We start from the raw sequence: 12,548 nt of genomic DNA on the forward strand, positions 1-12,548 counted from the left end.
TATCTTTTTTTTTAATTTTTATTTTTTATTATATTATAAGCTTTTTATTTACAAAACATATGCATGGGTAGTTTTTCAACACTGACCCTTGCAAAACCTTCTGTTTCAATTTTTCCCCTTCTTCCCCTCATCCCCTCCCCTAGACAGCAGTCCAATACATGTTAAATATGTTAAAGTATATGCTAAATCCAATATATGTATACATGTGTGTGTGTATACACACACACACACACACACACACACACACACACACACACATATAGTTATCTTGCTGCATAAGGAAAATCGGATCTAGAAAATAAGAACAAAACCTGAGAAGGAAAACAAAAATGCAAGCAAACAACAATAGAAAGAGTGGAAATGCTATGCTGTGATCCACACTCATTTACCACAGTTCTCTCTCTAGGTGTATATAGCTGATTCTCTTCTTTACTGAACAATTGGAACTGGTTTGAATCATTTCATTGTTGAAGAGAGCCACATCCATCAGAGTTGATCATCATATAATCTTGTTGCCATGTATAATGATCTCCTGGTTCTGCTTATGAAAGTTTATCTTTAAAAATTAATATTTGATTTTTTCTTGTGTAGTTCTAAAACTCATGATTTTACATGCATGAGGATCTTCTTTTTTGCAAAATGAATACTAAGAAAATACTATATATTAAGTCATAGAGAGGAGACTATAAATCCAGAAAATTATCTGTTCTGCCTTTTGAGGAAAGAGTGTGGTCATACATAAAATCATATGGTTGTTTACCCCTATTATGTGTGTTTCCTTCCTTCTAGATTGGTTTCAGCTTGGACCGAACAAAAAATGATGGATTTTCCCCTTATCTGGTAAATGTAAAGTTCATCTAATCCTGTGTAGTTTTTCAACATTATTGTAATATAATTAATGGACAAGAACTATTATATTAATTCATGTTACTGAGAGTAGTTGCTTGCTTCTAGTTGGTGATGTAATTAAACACCATTGGGATAATATTCAGTCTGAAAAAAAAAAAAAACTTTAAAAACCAAAACCAAAACCTCTTTTCCAGTATTAAGATTATGTGTTTATTTCTTCTCAGGATGAAGATATGGATTACTGTATCTTAAAAAAAATGCAGTCTGTTTCTGTTACACTCCTGATTGTAGACTTCTCAAGTCATCTGTAAGTCATTCTTATGAAAATTCCTTCAGTTCTTTTCTGATTTAGAGCTGACTCATTGTGATAGCAATGTGTGTGCTGATTTTCACAAATTAAGTGTACAAATGAATATTTCTTCATCCATGTCAAATCTAATATAGGTATCCTAACTAGTCATAGTTCAAAGTATCTAACACTTAATGATATTCCCACCAAGAACAGTACTTAATAAACAGTAATTGCTCAGGAGTTTTGCTATCAGCATTCTGATTTATCTCAAAGGCTTCCAAAAAAAAAAAAAATCAAGTTGATTGATTTCTATAATGTCTTCTCAGGCCTGCTCTGTAGTTTTTAGTTAACATTAAGAGCTTTACTCTTTAATCTTTTTTCCTGGTTTTGTATAATTAGATTGTGAGTTCCTAGAGGGTAGGAACGGGTTTGTTTTTTATTTTTAATCCCTAGTGTCTAGTGCAGTTCCTTGCATATAGTACTAATAAATATTTTTCTTGAATTTGATGTATCATTGGTCAATTAACAAATATTTTGTTATGTACCAGCTATGTGCCAGCCACTGTGCAAGGGTTTCTGGGGATATAAGTACAAAGAATGAAACATCCCTACTCCAAATGAGCTTATAGTCTAATGGAGAAAATAATCAATACAAATAAAATATACAAAACATAAATATATAGCTCTGTGTGTGTATATAAATCTGTGAGTATATGTGTTTATACATGTAAAAAGTGATTAAATACAGGGTACTATAAGAGGGAGAACTTTAGCATCCAGACATATCAGGAAAGACTTCATGAAGAAGATGCACCTCAAAAGTCTGAACTGAATTTTAAAGAGAGAGACTCCTGAGTCAGAGATAAAGAGAGAGTGCAGTCCAAGAAGAGAGTATGACAAGTTCAAAGTCATAGAGATAGGAGAGGGACCATCATGAATGAGGAACAGAGAGAAGACCAGTCTGAAAATTGAGCTTATAAGTAGGGCAGTAATGTTCAGCAAGTCTGGAAAGATTCAGTTGGGGCAGTTTGTGAAAAGTTTTAAAAACTATATGAAAAAGTTTCTGTTTGATCCTAGAGGCAATAGAGAGTCACTAGAGTTGATTGAGTAGGGGAGTCACATGGTTAGATCTGTGCTTAAATTCCTTTAGAGACAATATGTAAAATGAACTGGAATTGTGAGACATTCAAAGTTAACCAAAAAAATAATTAGGAGGCTATTGAAATAATCTAGGTGAGAATTAATGAGGGCCTAAACTGAGGAAATAGGCATGTGGGTGGAGAGAAAAGAACAGACGTGAGAGACATTGTAAAGTTAGAAATGACAAGATTTGGTATCGCATTGAATAGTGAAGGAGCGTAAAGCATTAAGAATAACACTTGGCTTTTGAACCTGAGATACTGAAAGGATGGTGATACCACAACACAAATAGAGAAATTTGGAAACAGGAAGAATTTAGAGGGAAAGATAATGAGTTCAGTTTAGGCTTGTTGAGTTTAAGATGTCTCTAGGACATCTTGTTTGAAATGTGCAGTAAGTAATTGGTGATGCAGCCTGGGGTCATGTATGAGTCATCTCCATAAAGATAATATTAAAACCATGAGAGCAGATTATGAGCAAAGAGTATAATGATGGGAAGAAGTGGACTCAGAACAGAACTTTGATAGGCACCTATAGTTGGGGGTATATAGTAGATTAAAATTTCTTAAACTTGGTTCAGGACACCATATGGGGTCTTGTAACTGAATGTGGGGATAACAGAATTATGATTTGTTATCAGTAAATGTTTGGTTTGCATACCTGTTTTGTATATCTATATGAGACCCATAAAAATTTTTTGGGCAAAAAGGCATCAAGAGTGGAAAAAGTTTAAGAGGCCCTGATGAAGATGATGAGACAGCAAAAGGAGACCAAGAAGGAGCTGCTTTTAAATGCAAGAAGTAATACTGAAATTTGACAACTAAGAAATCCCTTAAATTTTGGAGAGAGCAGTTTCAGTTGAATGATGAGGTCTGGAGTCAGATTGGAAGAGATTGCAAAATGAGAGTGTGGTAGCATTGACTACACAACTTCTTCAAGGAGTTTGTTAGGAAAAGGAGGAAAGCTAGAGAATGATATCTTGGGGTGATTATGGGATATAGTTAAGGTTTTTAAGAATGGGGGGAATTTGGGCATGTTTGAAGACAGCAGGGAGGGAACCAGGTGAGAGGGAAAGATTGAAGATTCAAAAGAGAGAAGAGATGTCTGCCAGATGCAGTGTGCCAGAGGAGATGGAAAGGGCGGGTATAAAATACACAATCTGGGCCTGTCAGAAAACAGGAGAGTGGGAAATGATGCCCATAGCGGGAGCTCATTTATTGTAGTCTAAATTTCAGAAAATTAAGAGGCAAGGTTCTTAGATATGCAGGATGGGGAGGAGAAGGTTTGGGAAGTTTTAGGAGGAAAGAAAAGGTTTGGAATAGTTTCTGTAGAGATGAGATAAGGATCAATTATTAAAGACTAAAAGAACTGGCTTGCTGCAATGAGAACCTAGTTGAGGTTTGGGACAGAATAAACTCATGTTAACCAGTCTTAATTAGGCCCATAACTGGCAGGGATACATTGTCATTAGAAAGGTCTAGTTTAAAGTGGAGTTTGTTATAGAATGGTAATTCCAGAGGGCACAGTAGAAAAGAGTGGACTTGGTTGGGACTAGGATATGGTTGAGATCAAGTTAAGAAGATAGAATGAGGAAAACATGAGAAAGGAGCCAGAAACAATTTTATCCTACTGGGTACTGATTAATTATTACAAGAATAAGAAGGGAAATAGGAGAAACTGTATAATGCCAAGAAGTAAATTTGAAATGACAAATTTCAACTAATTTTGAACATAACATATTTATGGGGGGAAATTCTATATCTGAAAATGTTGCATTTTAGCTTTGAAGTTACAAGCTTCTGGGGATTTTGTTGATGCTATTTTTTTAAACTTAGTGTCAAAATAAAGTCTCCATCAGAAGCTGGCAGCAACTTGCCAAAAATCATCTTCAGCAACAATGAGAAAATCCTTGGTGAGAATCCAGAACCAAGCCTTAAAAGTCCTTCAGGAAATAATCAAACTCTTCAAAATCAAGGTAATCATTCATATTCAGTTTTCCAGTATCTTAAATATTTTGTTTAAAAATATTTCTAAAATAAGCACAGCTTCCCATTCGTAACATATATTTGTATTTCATTCCCTGTGTGTGATGGTTTTTCTCTCTTTTTTCCTTCTGAGACTTTAATATCCATTTTTCTCCTTGAAGTCTTCATTTTTAAGCATGTAGAAACTTGTTTTGGGGATGGGAGTAAGGCAGGAGTAATTCTATAAATTTTTGGTCAATTTGTTATTTCTGTTCATCTGTATCATGCAGTACATCTGCATTACTCAGCGAAGACTTTTAATACAGTTAACATAAAACCTTATACTCAAGTGCACTAAGTACATATGATTTGTTGATGATATTGATTTTGCTAGTAACCCTTTTATGGAATAATTTCCATAGTTCAGATATGCCATTACTCCATAGTAGAACTGTTGGTACAGGGCCTGAGGAGATAGAAGTCCCAGAACATGTGATGGCCTTACCATGTTTTTGATTCCTGAACTCTAGTTCATTAAAGAGAAGTCTCATAAAGTAAAGTGATACATCTAAACTGAATCTTGCAATAATATATTGTAAATGCTTCTGCTTCTAGAAGATGAAAAGTCTGCACAAAGTACAGAGGATTCAAAGGTAGGATAACCAGTTAATCAGTAAGTATATTTTTGTAAACAAATTTAATCACAGAGCACAGAATTCTAAAGCTAGAAAGTTCTCCAAAGCCCATTTAATACAATTCCTTCATCTTTCAAATAAGGAAAGTCATCCAAATTAGAGAAGTGACTTGTCTTGGATCGCATGACTGAAGAGTAGAGAATAGTTTAGGCAATGGTTAGCTAGATTGCTGAACTTGTAGTCAGGAAGAGGCAAATTATAATCCTCCCTCGGATACTTATTAGCTTTGTGATCCTGAGCAAGACCTTGTTCAGTCTTAGTTTCATTTATAAAATAGGGATGATAATAGCACCTGCTTCACAGAGGATCAAATTGTTGTGAGGATCAGTTGAAATAATGTGTGTAAAATTCTTTGCAAACATTAAAGCACTAAATAAATTTTAGTCATTATTTTTACTTATAATAATAATAATAATAATGATATTTGTAGATTTGGAATTTAGAACCTAAGTCTCCTAACTCTGAGGACATTATGCTGACACAATTTCATAAAAAAGAAACTAATGATCATCTGAGGATCCTTGTTAATGTCTGCATACTGTGTTTTGGCATACATATATGTATACACACACACACACACACATACACACACACATATTTATATAATTGATCCTCAGAAAGTATTGAACACCTATTTTATGTATTTGTAGTTTGTCTAGATAAGATGAGAGATGGGGAAAAAGTCCTTTTTATAATAAAGAAACATATTCTGATAAATCTGGTAGACTAAGCACCAAATTATTTAGGAATATTTTTCAGGAAATCAAATCTGAATTCTGCCATATACTTCTTTTTTTTTTTTTTTAATAACTTTTTATTGATAGAACCCATGCCAGGGTAATTTTTTACAGCATTATCCTTTGCATTCACTTCTGTTCCGATTTTTCCCCTCCCTCCCTCCACCCCCTCCTCCAGATGGCAAGCAGTCCTTTACATGTTGAATAGGTTACAGTATATCCTAGATACAATATATGTGTGCAGAACCAAATAGTTTTCTTGTTGCACAGGGAGAATTGAATTCAGAAGGTAGAAATAACCCGGGAAGAAAAACAAAAATGCAAGCAGTTTATATTCATTTCCCAGTGTTCTTTCTTTGGGTGTAGCTGCTTCTGTCCATCTTTGATCAATTGAAACTGAATTAGCTCTCTTTCTCGAAGAGATCCACTTCCATCAGAATACATCCTCAAACAGTATCGTTGTTGAGGTATATAATAATTTCCTGGTTCTGCTCATTTCACTTAGCATCATTTCATGCCATATACTTCTACATGCTGTTCCATATATGGTACTGCTTGTCCTGTGCCTTTGCACACTGCCATACATCAGACATGGACTGTTCTCCCTTTTTTCCTTGCCATCTTTTAGAAGCCTTAGCTCAAAGATCATTTTTTCCTAGAGAGCTTTCCTTACTGCCAACTCTGTCCCTTCAGTCACTAAAGCCTTCCCCTTAAAAACTATCTTCCAACAACTTTGCATTTATATTGTACACAGGGAATAGAGACTGGAGCTGTCATTTCATTGGTCTTGGGATTTCTCTGAATGAGGGAACTCCCGCTACCAATGCAGGTTGGTGTCTTATTTGCAACTTAGAGACTTGGATTGTTGCCTAGCACAATGAAAGAATGAAATATTTGTCTAGAATCACATAATCAGTAGGTATTATATATAAGACCCTGGTTCCCTGGTCTCAAGACCAGCTCTCTACAATCCTGCACTGCCTCTCTCGTTTGCAGCTTTTTATTACTTTGGGAGCAAGGACTGTTTTGGGCTTTCCTTGTTTTGCCTAAACTTTTGATTTTTGTGTCTGGCACAGTAGTAATCAACTAATGCTGAATCATTGAATTCTTTGTTGGGGAGCTTTATGGGAAAGATAATCAAACAATTATAGAGAGTTTGGAATAGATGAGATAAAAAGGAAAGGAACTGTTGTCATTTTAACATCATTTAATTTGCTGCCACCACTCTGAAGTTACTTATTATGTCATTTAGGTATCAGGAGAAAACTCTTATCCTGTTCATATCAACAAAGGGGCAGTTTCATTTCAGGTAGGTGTTCTCTTTGAATTAATTCTTTCTGTTTTGTGAAGGTTTTGTGAGAGTTAACTTTAGAATCTCATAGATGGCTTTTAAATTTTTATTATTTTTTAAAATGCTTTTTATTGTTGTTATCACATTTATTTTTGAATATGTTCTCTTCTACCCAGTGAACCACCCTCTGTAACAAAATTGTACGCGGTGGGTTTTTTTGGTTGTTTATTTGTTTGTTTGTTTTTAAAGGGAAGGCAAAAAGCAACTCAGCACAAACAATTAAGTAAATGATTTTTTTTGAGGCAGTTAGGGTTAAGTGACCTGTTCAGGATCACACAGCTAGTACATATCTAAGGCCAAATTTAAATTCCACTCCACCTGACTTCAGGCCAAGTCACTTAACTTCTGTTTACTTTATTCTACTGGAGAAAAAAATGGCAAACCATTCCAATATCTTTGCCTCCCCCCCCAAAAAAAAAAAAAAAACAAAAACAAAAACAAAAAAACCCCTCCATTATAGGATCATAAAAAGTCAGGCACGATTGAGCAACAAATGTTACTTTGAAACGAGTGCAAAGAAGTGTAGGATTTTATAAATTCCTTATAGTTATGTGGTTTTGAAGCAAATTGGTGGCATAGTGGATAGAGTGATATACTGCACTTAGAATTAGGAAGAGTTGAATTCTGATTCTGCCTCAGACCCTTATAAGCTTTGTGACCTCATATAGATTACCAACCCCTTATTCTCAGTTTGCTCACCAATAAAACAAAGGAAAAAAACACCAAAAATTAAATAAAGTTAAAAATTAGAGTCCCTGTGCTACTGGGTTCTTGAAGGATTAGATAAAAAGACATTTGTAAATTGCCTTGCAAGTCTTTAGAGTATACTAATCTAGGATCACAAGATCATTGGTTTATAGCTGAAAAGGGGCTTAGGAATCTCTTTTATTTTAAAGCTGAGGAAACTAAGACACAGAAAGGTTAAATGGCTTATGTATAAGTGTTAGTAATCATTAACTCTTTGGTTATTGGTTTTGTGGGATTTGGGTTGCTGTATGGGACACTTTGTATTCCTCTGGCCTGATAAAGAAGGTGGAAACCACAAATTTGATGGCCCTGTGCCTCACTTGAACTTTACTTTCTTTAGGTGTGTTAAGTAGTGATTAATGAAATTTGGCCTCTTAATTCAACTATTGCTTTTGTTCTTAATGTCAGAACAGTCTGGAAGTTGCACTTGAAAGCTAATGTTTCATATGATTTGAGATTATTGAGGCAGATTTTTGTTTATGAAATTCTTGTTTTCCCCACCATTATAAGTTATTTAAAATATATTCTGCTATTCAGTTTAGCTGACATATGACTGTACAGATTGCTAATGATGCATATTGCACTTTCACTCTTCCATACAAATTTCCAAATTTTTAGTTTCTAGTACATTTGTGCTTTTCAGACATATACTACTAAAACTAAAACCTAGAAAAATGTGTGGTTAGAATGTATTTTGTGAAATATTTTTACCTGAAAGTTTCTATTCATTGTAGAACAAGAAAAAAAACTTGTTTATATTCTGTCCCAGGAATCATTAAGTTTAAGTAGAATGTTTTTGTTCTTTTTTCCTTGTAATATTTTTTAAAATAGTCAATGTATATTCAGTTAAGTTTGAATATACTTACTTTTTCTCCCTGTTTTCTAGTTTTTCTTCAATATCAGTACCAGTAACCAGGAAGGTCTCTACAGTCTTTATTTCCACAAGTGTTTGGTCAGTGAAAGTCGAACTAGTGATGAATTGTCTTTCAGCCTTGATGTGAGTATTTTAAAGACAATATTCTGGAATTGATGACCAAAGAACTTTCTGAACCATGATAAATACAAGACAGTTTTATAATTATTGCATCCCTACCTGTGCTCAGCCCTGGGGTTATTCCAGCTGGCAAGATGCAAAGATTGGCAACTAAAGCTTCTCAGCTAGTATACTAAAGTAGTAGAGGCTATATCAGTGAAGAAATTGAAAAGTGAATTCGAACCTGCCCTAAAGGTTTCTGATCCTCAAACTGCTCTTTAACCATAGCTCTAAATTTCCAGAGATTGGAGGAAGTGTCATTGACTAAATCAGGATATGCATCCCGGATTTGTTTTCAGATTGAGATCACAGAAAAGAATCCTGACAGTTACCTCTCTGCTGGAGAAATTCCTCTCCCAAAGCTCTACATTTCCATGGCCTTTTTCTTCTTCCTTTCTGGGACAATCTGGATTCATATCCTTCGAAAACGGAGGTAAGTTTTCAGCTTCTGGGAAGGTCTCAATTCAGGGCAGCAGCTGATTCTGTTATATTTATCTCTACCTTGCAACTTCCTAAATTGAAAGAAATCTCTAGCAATAGTTTTTCCTAATTCCCTTCTTCTATTTGAATTAGATTATCTGCAGTTTACTTGCTGGTGTTTGCATATTTCCTACTAATATATTTTAAAAGCAAATTCAATATTTAAGTAAAATCTAGGCAACATGAATTTCTTCTGAAATAGAGATATATTATCGGACTCATGGTGATGCTAGCCTCGGAATACAAACATTAGTTCAGGTCACAGCTGTTGTGAATCTTCTTCGTTGATCCAAGTGTAGAGTTTTTAAATGAAGATAGTTCTTCAAAGCTTTTTTACTTGGCTCCTATCCTCAATTCTGTAGCCCCTGCTGTTAGAACTTCCTTAATGTGTTTCTCACAGAAGTACAGCTGCATATGTGTAGTAACATTGTTTAATTCTGTCCATATGCCCCTAAATAACTAGCTGAAATGAGAGTATTGATTTTTCAGTTAGAGAATGATGAACATTTGTTGCTTAAAAGGCTATAAATTAGATAAATTATGGTATGTGAATGCATTGGACATTTAAGCTTCTTCCTGAATGATTCTAAGTATGAATGTTTTGGTGTGTTATTTATATAATTGAATCATCTCTAAAAGCCAGGAGTTATTTTTACTGTTCTCATCTGCTTCCCGGTTGTTTGTATGTATTTTTGAATCATTTCTTTTCTAATAATTAGTGTATCGTAGAATAGGAGAACCTCTGAAGTTTATTGAGTTGGAGTGTGTGGGTGTGTGTGTGTGTGTGTGTGTGTTTGTGTGTGTGTGTGTGATCATCACACATGAACTTTGATGAAAATACTTCAGTGGCTGAATGAAGAATGGATTGGAGCAGGGAGAGATTTGAAGCAGGCAGACCTACCAGCAGACTATTACAATGATAGTTCTAGTGCCAAGGCCAAGTGAGAGTGATGACAGTGTTAAAGGAGAGAAGGGGTATATTTGGGAGATGTTGAATAGCTGAAATTGACAGGTTTTGGCAACAAATTGCATAATAGAGAGGGTTTTCCATAAACAAGACACTCCATCTCAGCTCTGGGCAATTTTGTCTGACTATCTGCTATGCCTGGAAAGCTCTCCTTCCTCTGCTGACTATTGACTTCTCTGGCTTGATAAGTCCCAATTAAAATCTCATCTTTTATAGGACACCTTAATTTGCCATTATTAATTCCCCGGTTTTCCCTTTGTTAATTATCCCCTGTTTATCCTGAATGTAGCTTGCTTTGCATATTTGTTTGCATATTGACTCCCCCATTAGATTGTAAGCTCTTTGAGGGCAAAGACTATCTTTTGCCCCTTTAGTATGCCCAGTGCTTAGCACAGTGCTTGGCTGTTTATTGATTGATAGTAAAGAGTAAAGCAGTATTCCTTGATTCTGAGCCTGAGGACTGGGAGAATAGTGTTGCCTTCTACAGTAAAATAGGGAAGGAAGGAAGAAGAAGAGGGTTTTGGGACAAGATAAGACATGTTTAGTTTCAGATATTTACTGGATATTCAACTTGATGTGTCTAAAAGACAGTTGGAGATGCAAGATAGGAAGTGAGTAGAGAGATTTTAAGATAATCATTATTTCATTTGAGTCAGTTAAGCTGACTTATGACTATAAAATAGTTAAATATATTTTAATTTATATTTAGTAACCATAAAAATTCATTCATACACACAAACAAAAATAAAAGAATATTATACATGAAACTGTAAACATCCCTTGTTTATAATTGTTAGTCTATGTTAATTTTAGGAAAGTAACAGAAACTTCCTGTTCATTTTTGTGCCCTTTTCTGAACTATCTTAACTTTGAAAAAATTATTGTTACTGCTGTTGTTATTCCTCTGCCAAAGTCCTATACCTGTGCTTCATCATAGTGTGAAGGTGACCCTTGACTTTCCAAGTAGATGGCAGATGGACAGAGGAGTGAGTCCAGGTTCTGGCAAAACTGACCAAATTAGAAATGCTTCAAGTACTGGCTCTGTGCCATTTTTTTCTGGTTTTTTTTTTTTTAAAGGCCTAGACATATGATTCCATTGATGTAGGGATCTCTTAGTAAAGAAACACTTGCTACTAAGCCAATCAGCAGCTGCTCAGACATTTAAAAGTTGGAGAGCTTCTTGAGGGACTTCTGGGTTTAGTGACTTATCCAGAGTCAGACAGGCAGGATGTGTCAGAAGCAGAACTTAAATCTGGGTCTTTCTGACTCTGGATTAGTTTTCTATTCATTATATTATAGGAAAGCGAAGTGGTACAGTAAACAAAGTGCCAGCCTTAGAATCAAGAAGTTCCAACTTAGATGCTGGCTGTGTGACCCTGAACAAGTCATTCATCCTGTTTGCCTCAATTTCCTCATCTACAAAATGAGATGGAGAAGGAAATGATAAACCATGCTAGTATCTTTGCCAAATAGGATCCTGAAGAGTCAGACACTACTGAAAAACAACTGAACTCATGATGTTGGACCTTGGTTTTCCTATATGATTATAGCTTTCATCTCCATCATTTCTTATGGTGTAATAACTCCTGTCATGTTCATACACTGTTCTTTATTCGGCTTTTCCCTTGTCCATGGGATATATGGATTATTCCCAGATTTTTTACTATTAGAAGTAATATTACTATGAATATTTTTATTTAGAAAGGCCTTTTTTCTCTTTGAAAAATATCTTCCTATTATTGAGATCATTGAGTTAGAGGGTAAGAACATTTTTCTATTACTGTATATTGTCATGTTGTTTCTCAAAAGGTTGTATCAATTAAAATATTTGGTGACAATATGAATGATGTGCCTATTTTTCCATAGCCCTGGCACTGACTTTTATCATTTTGAACTCTTTTCCAATTTAATGAATATAAGATAGTATCTCAGAATGTTTTAAATTTTCATTTCTTTTATAGAGACTTTTAGTAGTTTTTCAGTTGGTTATTAAATGTTTACTCAGTGGTCCAGGCAACTTTAAGACTAAATTGCAAAACAATTGCTAGTAGAGAATTTGGGAGGGGTGAGGGGGGGGGGGGAAGATATACATTAAAAGTGTATAGAAAGTCAGAAGTCTGGACCCACTTTCTGTTTCCCCTTCACCTCTCAAAAGTGTATTCTCTCAAGAATTGCTTGTTTAATTCTTTTGACTAGGGAAATGGATTTTACTATTAGAAATGTTTCAGTTCTTTATATATTTGAGATGTCAATTTTCTATCATATAATTAAAGTAGATTCTCCTCTTCCCTCA

The 12,548-nt window shown here is 34.8% G+C and overlaps 1 protein-coding gene across 3 annotated transcripts in view; it reads left to right on the forward strand.

The window, feature by feature from the left end:
• Positions 1-12,548, forward strand: part of GPR107 (G protein-coupled receptor 107) — a 99,863-nt gene that overhangs the window by 14,423 nt on the left and 72,892 nt on the right. For all 3 annotated transcript variants that reach the window (XM_051980195.1, XM_051980193.1, XM_051980194.1), the window contains exons 3-9: positions 790-840; positions 1,074-1,156; positions 4,117-4,256; positions 4,861-4,898; positions 6,930-6,986; positions 8,662-8,772; positions 9,108-9,241. In XM_051980195.1, the coding sequence (XP_051836155.1) occupies positions 790-840; positions 1,074-1,156; positions 4,117-4,256; positions 4,861-4,898; positions 6,930-6,986; positions 8,662-8,772; positions 9,108-9,241 (614 nt within the window). The remainder of the gene's footprint in view (positions 1-789; positions 841-1,073; positions 1,157-4,116; positions 4,257-4,860; positions 4,899-6,929; positions 6,987-8,661; positions 8,773-9,107; positions 9,242-12,548) is intronic.

The sequence above is a fragment of the Antechinus flavipes genome, chromosome 2, assembly GCF_016432865.1.
Source record: "Antechinus flavipes isolate AdamAnt ecotype Samford, QLD, Australia chromosome 2, AdamAnt_v2, whole genome shotgun sequence".
NCBI lineage: Eukaryota > Metazoa > Chordata > Mammalia > Dasyuromorphia > Dasyuridae > Antechinus > Antechinus flavipes.